The sequence below is a fragment of the Archocentrus centrarchus genome, chromosome 16 (assembly GCF_007364275.1).
Source record: "Archocentrus centrarchus isolate MPI-CPG fArcCen1 chromosome 16, fArcCen1, whole genome shotgun sequence".
Classification (NCBI taxonomy): domain Eukaryota; kingdom Metazoa; phylum Chordata; class Actinopteri; order Cichliformes; family Cichlidae; genus Archocentrus; species Archocentrus centrarchus.
In genome coordinates, this window is record NC_044361.1 from 16,303,404 (window position 1) to 16,319,409 (window position 16,006).

The 16,006-nt window shown below is 39.9% G+C and overlaps 1 protein-coding gene across 2 annotated transcripts in view; it reads left to right on the forward strand.

Annotated features, from left to right (window-relative positions):
• Positions 1 to 16,006, forward strand: part of dnah5 (dynein, axonemal, heavy chain 5) — a 92,426-nt gene that overhangs the window by 69,057 nt on the left and 7,363 nt on the right. For both annotated transcript variants that reach the window (XM_030749857.1, XM_030749858.1), the window contains 13 exons: positions 147 to 328; positions 1,968 to 2,102; positions 2,922 to 3,077; positions 5,357 to 5,539; positions 7,323 to 7,427; positions 7,668 to 7,806; positions 8,159 to 8,273; positions 8,592 to 8,782; positions 10,763 to 10,884; positions 12,432 to 12,581; positions 13,120 to 13,365; positions 13,521 to 13,740; positions 14,434 to 14,639. In XM_030749857.1, coding sequence (XP_030605717.1) covers positions 147 to 328; positions 1,968 to 2,102; positions 2,922 to 3,077; positions 5,357 to 5,539; positions 7,323 to 7,427; positions 7,668 to 7,806; positions 8,159 to 8,273; positions 8,592 to 8,782; positions 10,763 to 10,884; positions 12,432 to 12,581; positions 13,120 to 13,365; positions 13,521 to 13,740; positions 14,434 to 14,639 — 2,150 coding nt within the window. The remainder of the gene's footprint in view (positions 1 to 146; positions 329 to 1,967; positions 2,103 to 2,921; positions 3,078 to 5,356; positions 5,540 to 7,322; positions 7,428 to 7,667; positions 7,807 to 8,158; positions 8,274 to 8,591; positions 8,783 to 10,762; positions 10,885 to 12,431; positions 12,582 to 13,119; positions 13,366 to 13,520; positions 13,741 to 14,433; positions 14,640 to 16,006) is intronic.

Genomic DNA, 16,006 nt, shown 5'->3' on the forward strand with positions numbered 1-16,006 from the left:
ATGGAAGTATGGCTAACGTTGTAAAATTTCCCCACTAATATTTTTAGGCATTTTCTCATTTCAGTGCATAAACAAACCTCCCACATATGATTATGTTGACATCTGTTTTAAGTATATATACATAACAACATGTCTTCCTGTTCCAGGTGATGTTCTTCTGGCCACGGCATTCCTCTCTTACTCAGGCCCTTTCAATCAGGAGTTTCGTAACCTTCTACTGAGTAACTGGCAGCGAGAGTTGAAGCAACGTTGCATCCCATTTAGGAACAACCTCAATCTGACTGAGTTACTCATTGATGCGCCCACTGTTAGTGAATGGAACCTTCAGGTCAGGGATTTATTTTGTCAACTACAAATGTTTTTACTACACATTGATGCAGCATATAAAGCATATGATAACTCTGGTATACCTCTGTTTCACATACACTACAGCTGTTGATCTAGCTCAGAGACTGTGAACAGTCATATTTTTAATTAAGGAAAAGTACTCATTCTTTGGGACACAGTTGATAGACAATGGGCTAATTTGAGCATCTTCCTCACTTTAAACTTTCTACTGACTCTTGAACCACTAATTATTCAAGTTGTCTCAGAATATATATACACCGATCAAGCATAACATTATGACCATCTGCCTAATATTGTGTTGGACTCCACTAGACCCCTAAAGGTGTGCTGTGGTATCTGGCACCAAGATGTTAGCAACAAGTCCTTTAAACCCAGTAAGTTGCGAGGTGGCGCCTCCATGAATCGGACTTGTTTGTCCAGCACATCCCACAGATGCTTGATTGAACAGATAAGGTGAATTTGGAGGCCGAGTCAACACCTCAAGCTTGTCATTGTGCTTCTCAAACATTTCTTGAACTAGTTTTGCTTTGTGGCAGGGTGTATTATCCTATAGAAAGAGGCCACAGGCATCAGGAAATACTGTTTCCGTGAAAGGGTGCCCATGGTCTGTAACAATGCTTAGGTAGGTGGTACGTGTCAAATTAACATCCACATGGATGGCCGGCTTACCTTCCAGCCGGCTTACCTTCTTCCCATAAGTGCATCCCGGTGCCAAATGCTTCCCAGGTAAGTGACGCACATGCACCCGGCCATCCATGTGATGCAAAAGTAAATGTGATTGATCAGACCAGACTACCTTCTTCCATTGCTCTGTAGTCCAGTTCCAATGCTCATGTACCCATTGTTGGAGCTATCGGCAGTGGACATGGGTCAGTATGGGCACCCTGACTGGTCTATGTCGCCCCATACACAACAAAAAGCAATGCACTGTGTATTGGCTGCCCATGACCTTGTTGCTGGTTTACCAGCATTCCTTCCTTGGACCACTTTTAATAGATACTGACCACGGCAAACCGGAACACCTCGCAAGAGCTGCAGTTTTGGAGATGCTCTGACACAGTCATTTAGCCATCACAATTTGGCCCTTGTCAAACTCGCTCAAATCCTTATGCCTGCCCATTTTTCATGATTCTAAGACATCAGCTTTGAGGACAAAATGTTCACTTGCCCCCTGATATTTCCCACCCACTAACAACCGTGATGAGATAATAGATAATCAGTGTTATTTATGTCACCAAATTCCCAACTCACCTTGACTCAGATGTCATTTTTGGAATCTGCTTGAGCCACTCTCCCAGTTTGGGGGGGGTCACTGCCCGTGTGTTCCACTTACCACAGGGACCACTGTTGCCCTCACCTTATACATCCTCTCTAGCTCTTCTCTCAGCCCTGGGTATTTCTTGAGTTTCTTGTGTTCCTTCTTCCTGATGTTGCTATCCCTTGGTATTGCTACATCAATCACTATGGCCTTCTTTCCTCTGCTTGTCAAAAGAAAAAGCAGAAAGTTAGTTAGTGAAAACAATTATTGCTGAAATATTATATATTCCAGTTCAGAGACTGCAACATCCAGCCTATAAAACCTATAAAACCTCACCATTTATTCATGTTCTGTCTTGCAGGGTCTCCCGAATGATGACCTTTCCATTCACAATGGCATTATTGTAACCAAAGCTGCCCGCTTCCCCCTCCTTATCGACCCACAGACACAGGGAAAAATCTGGATCAAGAACAAAGAGTCCAATAATGAGCTGCAGGTTTGCAACACTGTCTTCAGCAACTTTGAGACTTTGACCTATGAAGGTTAAATCAATGCATGTAATAATTTTACAGTATACTAGAACTTTACCATGCTTATCTGTATTCCGTTGTTATTGCCTTTTAATGCATCCTTTTGCATCGTACCATTTACTCTTCCAAATCTCCTGCCTCCATTTTGATTTTTAGTGGCCTCTAACATCTTTGCATTGCTTGATAAGAACAATAGTTTTAAATTGTTTTTGCCCTTGGTCCTTCCTCCTGTCCAATATGCACAGCACAATGTAAAAAAACTACCAAACAGCTCTGCAGGCATAATAACCTAAGCCAAGGTCACTGACCCTGTTTGGGGCAATCTCTGAGCTGAGTGAGTGCATTCTGAAATCCCATTATGAGCATCCTGAAGACACATTTCCTCAGCCAGTAGGTTTCAACCCTTTCTTCAAATGACATCATCAGAAAAAAACAATTTATTTATTTTTTTTCTAAAAATGGCTTACTTGAAAAGCAATTCTTTGTTAGCTTGAATAGTCAGAATCACCAGGCAGAGGCTGACCTTTGTAGCTTTGAAGGAATAGTGAGGAAACCAAACATGTGTCTCCTCCTCCTGTTGGAGACAAATATTGTTGCCGCTGAGCTCACACGGGAAGGTTTTTGTATTATAAAATCAACATATTTTTATGTGATTTTTAGAACATGTATGAAATTTAGCCCATTTATTTCATATTCTCAGTTCAATATTAGGCTCTATGGTTTAGGGCTCATCCAGGCTGTCAGCTACACTGCACATTAAAATGTGTTTACTTTTCTGCTCTCAGATCACCTCACTGAACCACAAGTACTTCAAGAACCACCTCGAGGACAGTTTGTCTCTTGGTCGACCGCTTTTAATTGAGGATGTGGGGGAGGAATTGGACCCTGCACTTGACAACATACTTGAGAAAAACTTCATCAAAACTGGCTCCACTTACAAGGTAAAAAGAAGTAAATAATCCTACTTACACCCATGTGTTAGATTTCATTTTTAGTTAGAAGGGTATGAAATGGACAGGTGTGTTTAAAGGCGGACGGTGCCAGCTTCTCACTGGCATGCCAGCTGTCACACCTGTACTGATAGGGCTTGACAAGCTCAGACAGAGGAAAACAAGCTTTCTCACTGACACTGCACAGGTAGTGTCGGCTGGAGGAGTTTTGAGTATGTGTAGCTATGCCAGCCAGAGCCTGTTTCCTAGATTATTATAATTAATTTGGGGCAGATTAACATGTGCTTGGTTAGCCTGGTTGATCACAGAAAACTGGCTTATGCATGTCGACTGTGCAGCGTCAATTTCTTCCTGTTTCTCTCGGTCTGTGTCACAACTGACTTTTGCTTTTTCCTCCTTTACTTTGCTGGTTTTTGTAGAAGGTCAGAATCATCAGTTCTTGTGCAAAAGGCACAATTGGCTCTCTTGGCTCCGCCCGAGGTAGTCACACATTTTTGAAAGCTACATTAACAAAAACATAGTACTTCGGTCCTTTTACGACGTGCTCAGGCTAACAAACATTCAGTATGTCACTGCTTAGAAGAGGGGCAAGTGCTGACTTCTGTTGCATGATAATGTCTAAAATTTCCTTCTCCTTTATATTTGTGTCCTTTTTATTAATTTCAAACAAGTTAGAGACATCACATAAATTAAGCTTAATTAGTACTTAAAATAATATTAAATTAAATGTCGTAGACAAACATGATGCTACTGTATTCAGTGTATAGCTCACCTTCTAATTCAGCGGTTTTCCAACTGTGGAGCATTGGGACACTGCAGGTGGGATTTTATTTTATTGGGCATAATAAACAAAGCAGAGCTTCCTGATGCTACTGTGCATGTTGTAGAGGTTGTGGGACATGTCAATAAAAATGTTTTCAGAGCAACTCAAATAGATGATTTTCTAGAATGCTGGCTTCAGTTTTGTGCTATATTGAAACTAGATCATTTTAGATTGGAAAACTGCAGATCATAGTTTGAGTGCTGGTGGTTTTGTTTTAATTTTTTTTTAGCCAAAATGACAGCCTGAAATTAACCTTTGGAAGTAGATTGAGGACAACAGTACATTCAGAAATGTGTGTAAATGCGTGTGAAAAACTCTAAATTGGTTTGTCTGCCAGTAAAATGCTTTGCACTTTTGTTAAAAAAAAATAATGAAAACATTTATTTCTCTTCTGTGTTGCTAGTGTTGAGCAGCAGATTTCCAAAAAAGCCACAATTGAGGACACAGTGTAAATTCATTCTGTTTGCAAACTGTTGCCATGCAAATACCCATGAACTGAAATTATTGCCACATACATCACAAGCACAATGTATTTATTTTTTAAGCCCTGCTGCCTCACAGCAAGAAGGTGCTGGGTTCAAATGCACCATCTGCCGGGGCCTTTCTGTGTGGAGTTTGCATGTTCACCCCGTGTCTGCGTGGGCTTCCTCCCAAAGACATGCAGTTAGCGGGGTGAGGTTAACTGGTGATTCTGGTGATTAGGTATGAGTGTGAATGTTGTCTGTCTCTTTGTGTTAGCCCTGTGACATATTAGTGACCTGCCCAGGGCACCCTGCCTCTTACCCTATGGCAGCTGGGATAGACTCTGCCCCCCCCCTTGCGTCCCCCATGCATTGTGCTGTTTTTCATTATTACCTCCTAGCTCTAGCTGATTCTAATATTCAGCAGCTGACTTGCTGCAGCTTTCATTTGTGTCACACACGCATTATTCAAAAAACTCACACCACCTTCAAACAGTGTACACGTGAAGGAGATGCATATGCACACACCTTATCATTAGAGGTATATGACATCTCTCTTCTGTTTCTCTCTCCTACCATACAAAAGAGCAAAAAAGTCATTAAAAGCTGATCAGAGCAAACTGCAGCACACCTTGATGCACGTGTATACAGTTATACCAACATATTCACACAGAAAATGTGAATATAATGTAAGCAGCTCTATTTCCAAAGCATTTGCTCACTGACACCATGATACTTTGATGGTGACATGTTTCTCATTATGGCATATTACACCTGCCTTAAAAACATGTCTTCTTAAATGTATGATTTTGGCAGCTATGTTCTTGAAATTGTTGTTGGTAGATTTTGAATGAATAACCAAGTAGGAAATTCAGACCTCTCTTCAGTAATTCCAACTTTCAGCTCTTTATTATTGTATTATTGTATTTGTAATAATGTTAATAAACAATAACAGATGTACACCTTGTCGGCCTTTCTTCTTGCAGGTGAAAATTGGTGACAAAGAGGTGGATGTGATGAAGGGCTTCAGGTTATATATGACCACCAAGCTGCCTAATCCAGCTTATACTCCTGAAATCAGCGCTCGCACATCCATCATTGACTTCACTGTCACCATGAGAGGACTGGAGGACCAGCTGCTGGGCAGAGTCATCCTCACTGAAAAACAGGTATTAAAATACTCAAACAAATGAGCCAGATTATACATTATTAAGGAACCTATTTAAATAAGTTATAATGTACTCTTACACAGTTATGAATTAGTGCGAGTTTCAGTGTGCTTTTACAAAAAAAGGCTGTACCCCTGAATTAATGCTACTTATATATATATATATATATATATATATATATATATATATATATATATATATCCCTGTAGACTCTCCCGTAAATCTTGACCAGCATTTAAATGCAGACTCCCTTCATCTTTCCAGCCTCATTTTCTCTCTTTGACGGTACATCTCAAAAGTTATCACTATTTTTGAAAACAAATAATTGCAATCACTATGCCTTAGTCAAACACAGTGTGAGGGTGGAAAAAAGTAACCCAGATATAGTGTTCACATTTATCAGTACCAACTATACACACAAAGACAAGTGACGTCATTCACTCTGGGGAATAGATTAGTGAATTATAAATGCACCAAATGCAGGACTCATTGATTGTCAATCTGAAAAGGCTGGTCTTGTTGCAGAAAAGCAATTTTCTCTCGAGTGATGGCTGATCATGAAATGAAAGATTCATTCTAAATGGGAAGGGGTTTGCTATCTGTGTACTAAATATGGATTTAATCATAACGGGAGCCGAAGCCACTGTCTCAGCTGTAAAACCTGCCTCTTGTCTTTGCAGTTCATGCAGTTTTCACAAACCTGACCTCACTGTTGAATCGTTTCTTTTTTTTACTTTGAGTCACACTTTAATTTTACAGACAGCTTTTAGCTTCCCTATGACTTACATCTGTCTTTTTAAGCTATTGAAATCATTCATATGCAGTAATAGAAGGGGTATGAATAGAGTTTTACTAATTCTGTCCTCTCGGTCCCTCTGTTTTCAAATGAGCCTGCTGTCTTGACCATATTAATTCTCACAGTCAAAGTAAAATCATAAGAAATCTAAAAAAATTGCATTTTCTTAAACATGTATGTGAAGAGCGTTTATCATCAATAAAAACCTATTGTATCAAAGTCCAACACTGCAGTTCTTAAGAAAATACGCTTATAAAGCTACAATAAAAATAGCAATATAATTGATTTAAAATACACCTGCCATTAACAAGTGAATGTTTTTACCCTTTTAACAGCAGTCACTTTAATGTGATGATGATAGTCTGCCCACTTATGAGTCGCCATTAAATTTGGTTTGGATAACAGGATGGATCTTGTTTTACTTTAATCTCTCCCACTCTCAGAACAAAATGTCAAATTACAGTCTGTCACAATATAAAAGGGATTTGATGTGCTGGCCAAATTCATGCTCCCAGAAGACAAGACTGCTATGTAAAATTTTGATTAAGACCGGCTTTCCCAAATGCAGAAATAAACACTTTTGGACACTCAGAGGTAAGCTGGAGAATCATTTGTACTGTACCATGATCAATGGGGAAACCACACCTCTGTACAGATCTTATCATCACCCTGTTTTCCTTCCGTTCTTCATATGAATATTCTGCTCATCCACTCATTCAGGTAAGGTATTTACTAATCTGTTGCCAACAGCTCAGCTTCCTGACTTTCATGTGGCTGCTGTCATAAGTAAGCATAATATAGACAGCTACCAGAGAAAGAGGCCACCATGATAGACAAGACACCAGAGAAGAGTGTAAAGCCACCAATCCACTCGGCAGAGCGGAGCAGAATCAAAGACCTTTGATTTTAATGACAAGCTTTCTCTAGCTCCATCCTGCAGCTATATCTTCTCATGTATTTGTGTTTTCATTGCTTTTATGACACGAGGAACTGGAGAAGGAGAGGACAGACCTTTTGGAAGACGTGACATCTAACAAGAGAAAAATGAAGGAACTAGAGGACAGTCTTCTCTACCGATTGACCAGCACACAGGCAAGGAAATGCATCTCAAACTGCGATGTTTCAGAAATTCTTTAGAAATGGTTACCTACATTGCCGCCAGTGTGAACGTGTCATATTTATTAGCGTGGGTGCAGAAGCTGAATTGGGGCCAAGTTTTGTGCATTCTTATTTTTAATTCAAACTAAAACTAGTTTACAGCATTCTTTGTGCTCTCTTGTTTTACAAAAGTGTGAAAAATACCTCTTTTCTTTTTGTGTGTGTGTTTTTTAGGGTTCACTGGTGGATGATGAGAGTCTGATCCTTGTCCTTAGCAACACAAAATGCACAGCTGAAGAGGTCACTCAGAAGTTACAGATTGCTGCAGAGACCGAGATCCAGATCAATGCTGCCAGAGAGGAGTACCGACCAGGTTGGTCAAAATGATTTAAAAATGAAATTCACTTTTTTTTGGTGTTTTGCTTGGGTGAAAGTGTGCCTGCAAGGTGTCAGTCAGCCTTCAGTTACGCAAATTTTCTGTTTAATTCAGCTGAAGCAGTGACAAACATGGTCTTAAACTTTAAGCTGTTAACAGATATTTGGATTTATTTCATCTTCATGAGTTTTATGCTCATGCAAAGTGTGTGAGACCTTTTTAAAAATGTATTAATACAGGTCACAGTTAACAGAAAACTCTTTCAAAAACCTATTTACAAATGTGCTCGTCAACAGTACAGCTTGTTTTGTGGAAGTTTGTGCAGTTGTGTGTCTGTGTGTGATTTCAGTGGCCACCAGGGGCAGCATCCTGTACTTCCTGATTACAGAGATGAGTATGGTCAATGTTATGTATCAGACTTCTCTCAGACAGTTCCTGGGACTTTTTGACCTTTCTCTGGCCAGGTGAGAATACTCTGACATTTACAGTTTTCTGCTTTCTTTAATGAGCTGGTTCGCTTATAGTAATTTGTTCTGTGTCACGCACATTGGAAAATCTTTGCAAATCAAGGGACTGTTGTGCCTTTAAACAACCTGGTCATACCTTTGCAAAGCAAAAGCCCAAAAAGCTTTCACGTAATTCATTTCACCTGACCATGGTGTAACCTGTACGAGTAGTTTGTACTTAATCTTAGAGAAGTTGTCACTCTTACTGTCTCAGAACTACAATTTTATGACATATTAGCAGAAGCTTCAAGCTGCTATGCTATTTTCCCTTAACAGATCTTGTAAAAGCCCCATCACCAGTAAGCGGATTGCCAACATCATAGAGTTCATGACCTTTGAAGTTCATAAGTATGCAGCACGGGGTCTGTATGAAGAGCACAAGTTTCTTTTCACTTTGCTGATGACGCTGAAGATAGACATGCAGAGCAAGAAGGTCAAGCACGAGGAGTTTCTCACACTCATTAAAGGTACGAGGCAGATGCAAATGTTAATGTCCTGATTTATTTTTGTGTGAGCAGAGAGCAGATAGAGCGCTCATTTGAATATTTGGAATGCTTAAAAAGTCTAAATTGGGGAGAAGACCATGTTATAACTGGCATTTAAAATGTGTTTAAGTATTATTCATTTAACAATGTACTATAATTACAAAAACAGTATAATGTAATCGTTATATTAAGTAAAATTAAACATAATGCAAGGAAAGTTCCACAGTCTAAAACACACAAAATAAAAGCTGTCAGTACATACAGAAAAACAAATAATAATAAAAAAAAAATTAATATTACTTTTTATGCTAAACTTCCTGTCTAATTAAGACTAATATAGCCTTAGGAATGTCCCTCAAATGCTATAGTACAAAATTGTGAGTTTCAGAACATCTACATTGAGCTATGAAAAAAAACAGGCAGGGCCTGCATTCACAAAGCTTCTTAGTACTAAGAGTTGCCCATAATGACAACATGCCACCATTGCAACAAGTCAGTTTGTGAAATTTCTTCCCTCCTAGATATTCCGCCATCAACTACGTCACTAAGTGTACACACTGGGATCACCAAGTATTGAGACAAGTAGTGCATAAAGGTGGCCAACGAGTTCCAAACCTCTGGTATTAACATCAGCACAGAAAGTGTGCGCTGGGAGCTTCATGGCTCCTGTAGCTGTAATATGTTGCTGGCCCAGTACTTTTGTCCACATAGTGTTCCATCTCTGCATAATTCGATTAATTCATCTTTTTAATCTTCAGAGGATCAGTCAGCCATCAATCAGACAAACTGAATTATTAAAGTTGTTATATACAGACATGGCAAAAAGAACATTTTCACAGTATGCAGAAGATTTATATGCAACATGAAAAACTAAGTTAATAGTTAATAATTCAATTCAATTCAATTCAATTTTATTTATATAGCGCCAAATCACAACAAACTGTCGCCTCAAGGCGCTTTGTATTGTGGGTAAAGACCCTACAAGGAGCACAATAGTGTTGACTAATGCACTTATAAAGCCAGCAGAAGAGAAGGGATTATATAACTGTAGAAATGAGGCACATTATGTGTGAGCACATGCTTCATCAGTGTGCTGTGGTACTTCAAAAGAAAAAAACTAAAATTTTGGCAACTGGAAAAATTGTAACAGTGATGAGGTGGATCTGTCTAAGGTTGTTATAGTTAACTAAAATTAAAACTAAAATTAGATAAAGCATATTTTAGTTAACTAAAATAAAAATAAAAACTATACTTTTGCAAAAATAAAACTGAACTTTTGTGAACTTGGAAAACTAAAATAAAAATGAAAGAAATGTCCTTAGTTTTAGTATTATTCACACAGACACTGTCTATTCCTACACTAGCACATGTTTGTGAATATGGTATGCTTTGTCATGCTTAGGACAGACATAATTTCTGAAACACATTCATCTGGACAAAAACAGTTTTTCATTTTTAAACACCATTTTGGAATGAAAATAATAATTCAAGGGTTTTTGTGCAGCTATCAGTTACATCAAAGCAGCCTCCAGGTTTGTTCAAATTGCCATCTGTTTCTGCTGTTTGCTGGGTTTTTTTTTTTTGGTTATATTTATTGTTTATTTCAAGGAGTAGACTTGTTTTAAAGCTCATGACTGAGACTACAAACATTTTGAACATATTGACACTGTAGCAGTTCACTGAATGAGCGCTCTTCACTGTGGGTATAAAACCCAGCAATGGCAACTGGCAGAACCAGAACAGCCACAGTCTGGTACAGGCACGCAGCTTCACCATCTGTCAGCTCCGGCCTGATAAACAATGAATCACAATTCAGATATCGTTCTGTATTTTTGAAGATTGGGTTTGCATGATTATGTTTGTTCTATTTTTGCATTTTAAAATATTACTTTTTACTTTGAGTCCTGTAGTTTATACGTGCAGGTGTGTATATATGTATTTGTTTATGTTCATATTATTCAGGAGGTGCATCTCTGGACCTGAAAGCTTGCCCCCAGAAACCAGCTAAGTGGATCCTTGACATGACGTGGCTAAACCTTGTAGAGCTCAGCAAACTTTGGCAGTTCGCTGATATACTGGATCAGGTACCACACACACACACACACACACATATACATACACACACACACACACACACATATATACATACACACACGTATAGCTCGATCAATTTAGACGTGCCTTGACAGGTGTATGATAATTTTCTTTAGCCTAGAGAAACTGTACCCACAAGGACTTTTATCTGTTAAGTCTTCCGATAGCAGTTTTAATCTATCTCTCTCACACACACACACACACACACACACACACACACACACACACACACACACACACACACACGCGCACACACACACACACACACACACACACACGCACACACACACGCACACACACACACACACACACACACACACAAGCACACACACACACACACACACACACACGCACACACACTGGCATACCGAGACACGGCTGTTGTCTCAAGGTGCTTATTAAATACTTTTCACAGCTCTTCTTTGCTCTAGTAAGCATGTCAATATCAGTCCCATCATGGCTCACTTCATTTCCCTCTTTTACACATAGACACACACACTCATCATGATGGAGTGTCACTCACACGCAGATACACACTCTTGTGGATGACTGACAGCACTGTGGTCCCCGTGGAGTCAAAAACTCAGTGCTCTGTGAAATGAGCTTGGAGAAACTTCTAAATACTTTTGGCTGAGCATGTGCGCACACACAAAACGTGTGTGTGTGTGTGGGGCATTTATTTTTTATGCATGATTCCCAGTAATAGTTGGATTAACATTTCAGATGCAGGACTTCAACTTGTAACACATTCTGCTTTATCAATAATTATTGTTAATGCACTCTTCAGCAAAGCACTAAACCCCTAAAATTCTTTAGTGCTTTCATCACTAATAGACAAACACAAGTGACTTTCAGTTTTAAATATGCTCAAGTATATGAATGCCAAGCAGCAGCAGGTAGCTTCTTGACCTTCCATAATAAGTACTCATTAAAGGGCATACTATTTTTCAAGATTTCACACATATCCAAATAATAATAATTAGTAATATTTTAAAGGCATATTCTTATTGATATTTAGAAGCAGGGTGAAACTGTTTCTGAAGATGTTGTTAAAATGGCTGTATGAGGAAACCGGCTTTATTTTTTCATATTTGCTAAATTACTGTGTTTTTGCAGTTTGTATGCGAGGACAGGTCTGATGAATCATTGTTACTCAAAAGTTGCAGGGTTCGGTTATCCTTTTACTGATGCGGTGTAGAAATGTTAAGTCATATTTTGTGCCTGCTACCTCTGCACATTGTTTACCCACTCATTCAGATTTTAAAAGTGCAACAGGCCTAGGTTTTATACGTTTAAATGGTCCTAAAATGGATATGGTCAAGCAAATACAACATAATGGTTCTGTCTGAAAGAAATAAATGTGTAATTGATGATGTAATTTTTTATTTAAATAAATTTAAATAACTTAAATAAATTGATTTATACAAAATCTATAGGACTGATAGGGTGGCTAAAGTAACTGTCAGTTTCTAATGTAATATAATCTAATGTAATGCAATAAAAGATTTGCTCTGTTTTATATTTGTTGATCTTACAGATAAGTCATAATGAGAAGCAGTGGAAGGCTTGGTTTGACAAGGAGGCCCCAGAAGAGGAAGCGGTCCCAAACTCCTACGACCAGTCTCTTGACTGTTTCCGACGGCTGCTCCTTATACGCTGTTGGTGTCCTGACAGGACCATCGCACAGGTGAAGATGCATGGCTATAACATACGGAGAAAATGGTTCAGTTTTCTTTATATGGTTTATATTGTAACAACAATTTGAAAGTTGATGGGCTAAAGCTAAGAAGGAGATGCCTCCTGAGACTGAGACCACAAAACAAGAGTGTATTATCTCTTAATCTTCAGATATCTGCTTGGTCCAAGAAGTGGCCTATATTATTTTAACAGCTTTCACTCTGCAGCCTACTGAGCCTGAATATCTACAGTGGCTAATAGATAATAAATCACTTTTTACTGATGGGTAGCTTTCTGGTCCACTGCAGACAAGCCTGGAGTGCAATGTATTTTATTGTACTCGCAGTCCAGTCCACAGTTGCCCTAGCCTTTACTGCTGTGTAAAAAGAGTTAGCCAGAGAAAATCCTTTGAACAATTCCCTCAGTTCTCAGCTTTCTCGAAAGTAAATTTATTCCATTATATACTTTTAGTTTCCTCAACTCTTAGCTCTTTGCATTACAAAGCGTTAAAAAATTGCATCTGCTTTACGCCATTTTATTCCCTTTAGGCCCGTAAATACATAATGGACGCAATGGGGGAGAAGTATGCTGAAGGCGTGATTCTTGACTTAGAGAAGATGTGGGAGGAGTCGGACCCACGAACACCTCTCATCTGCTTCCTTTCAATGGGCTCAGATCCAACTGACTCCATTATAGCACTGGGGAAGAAACTGAAGATTGAGACCCGATATGTCTCCATGGGCCAAGGACAAGAGGTTCATGCCCGCAAGCTTCTGCAGCAAACTATGGCTAATGTGAGTGGTGGGACATCACTACTATTTTAGCGATACAGATGTAAGCATTCAGTTCAACTAGACATTATGATGCTCTGTCTCTAAAAATGTGATTTGAACTCATCATTTACAGTCCTTGACGTGGATGAAAGGCATATTACTATCTTTGTCCGCAGGGTGGCTGGGCCTTACTCCAGAACTGCCACCTGGGTTTGGACTTCATGGATGAGCTAATGGACACGGTGACAGAGACAGACTTTGTCAGTGACAGCTTCCGTCTTTGGATGACCACTGAGGTCCACAGACACTTTCCCATCACACTTCTCCAGATGTCAATCAAGTTCACCAATGAACCACCACAGGGCCTCAAGGCAGGGCTTAAGAGGACATACGGTGGTAAGGTTTGGTCCACTTTAGCTCGGTTTAAAGAAGTCTAGAATTATTAATCGCCATCCAACAGATGAAAATAGAGATTTGAGAGGTGATTTGAGAAAGAGGACCTAAGAGAATAAAATGTCTCTTAATATTGACATGTAGATGTGGAAAAGAAACTAATTATTTGTAGAAGCAGACATGCAGATAGACCCTCCATCATATCCTTGGAAGGTTTGTAAAAATTTAAACACATCAGAGCATTTAGTCTGTGTTTTTGTCCAAAACACGAGAGAAGAACATTTAATATGTATGAACCAGCTGTCTTTTCCTGGCCCGGATGATACGGTTCCTGGAGGCCAGAGGCTTATCTTCAGTTCTTGAATTCTGGCTGTGATTAATAATTGCAGTTTGGTACAGTATCATCAGGAGGAGGACATTTTTTGAGTTCTTTTAGTTCTTTATTTTCTCTCCCACATTTACGTGTGATAAATCAGAATTGCTCACTAAAAGGGAAATGTTTGTGTATGTGTTTGTGTAATGCTTGATTTTTGTTCTCTGCTGTTGTTAGAAGTAACTAACTTTATGTAGGTATGGATTTTCGCTTCAAATGTTGACATCAAAAGCTCACAAACCCACAAAGATTTTCTGTAGCTGTCACACTTACCCTCCTTTTGGACAGGCAGTACATCTGTTCACCTACATGTCCCTGTCCAGGTATAAACCAGGACCTCCTGGATGTCAGTAACATGGTGCAGTGGAGGCCGATGCTATATGCAGTAGCGTTTCTTCACAGCACAGTTCAGGAGAGGAGGAAATATGGCCCCCTGGGATGGAATATTCCCTATGAGTTCAACCAGGCTGATTTCAATGCCACTGTCCAGTTTGTCCAAAACCATCTTGATGACATGGATATTAAAAAGGTAGGTGGAGTGACACTTATTATTCTGTGTGTTTATGAAACGTCACTGTACACAAGTGTTAAAGGGGTTGAGGTGGAAAAAAAAGAAATTGTAAATACCTAATTATGATAGCAATCATCAGTTGGGAGTTTTAGAATTTTCAGACTTTGTATCTCTAACCTGTGGTTAGGCAGATATAATAGTCTTAGAATGTGTGTATGATATATTAATCATAAAGTAATAACAAAATGTTAGTACTCTTTAAAGTACTGATACAGGGAAGATGGACCTTGTGGAATGCAGATGCTTAGTGAAATATGAATACAATGTTATTTGCTTTACTTTTCTTTACTGAAAGTATATCATGCATTTGAAACTATTGCAGTGTGAACTTAGATGTGCTTCATAAATGAAAAATAACGTAAGATGACACTGTGCCTCTGGCTGTGCTATATAGCCTGAGTCAACAAATAACCTCACCCTTATGTTTGGTTTCAACACTTTCTGCCCAAATTTTGTCAAAAAATTTCCCTCCATCCATCCGTCCGTCCGTCCGTCCGTCCGTCCGTCCGTCCGTCCGTCCGTCCGTCCGTCCGTCCATCCATCCATCCATCCATCCGTCCATCCATCCATCCATCCATCCATCTTCTTCCGCTTATCCGGGGCTGGGTCGCAGAGGCAGCAGCCTAAGCAGAGAAGCCCAGGCCTCCCTCTCCCCAGCACCTCCTCCAGCTCAACTGGGGTGAGCCCAAGGTGTTTTCAGGCCAACCGAGAGATATTATCTCTCCAGCGTGTCTTGGGTCTGCCCCAGGGCCTCCTCTCGATAGGACATGCTCAGAACACCTCACTCGCTCCAGGAGGTATCCTAGTCAGATGCCCGAACCACCTCCTCCTTTCAATGTGGAGGAGCAGCAGCTCTACTTTGAGCCCCTCCCGAATGGCTGCACTCTTCACCTTACCTCTTAGGGAGTGGCCAGCCACCCTTCGGAGGAAGCTCATTTCTGCCGCGTTCTGCAGACGCAGCCGCAATCCATCTGTCAGTCTCTCACTTCCTCTTCCCGTCACCCCCCCGAGATACTGTACTTAAACTCCTCAACCTGGGGCAGCAACTCATCCCTGAGCCGGAGGGGGCATGACCATGGCCTCAAACGCTTCTCATGCTTCACACTCGGCTGTAAACCATTCCACTGTGAGCTGGAGGCCACCGCCTGATAAAGCTAACAGGACCGCATCATCTGCAAAAAGCAGAGATGAGATTATTTAATTTTATTTTATTTTTAACGCCAAATCACATTATGAGGCATCCAAGGCGAAGGCCTTACGCCACTTGGCTAGGTCTAGAAATTCTGTCCATAAAAATTATGAACAGAATCGGTGACAAAGGGCAG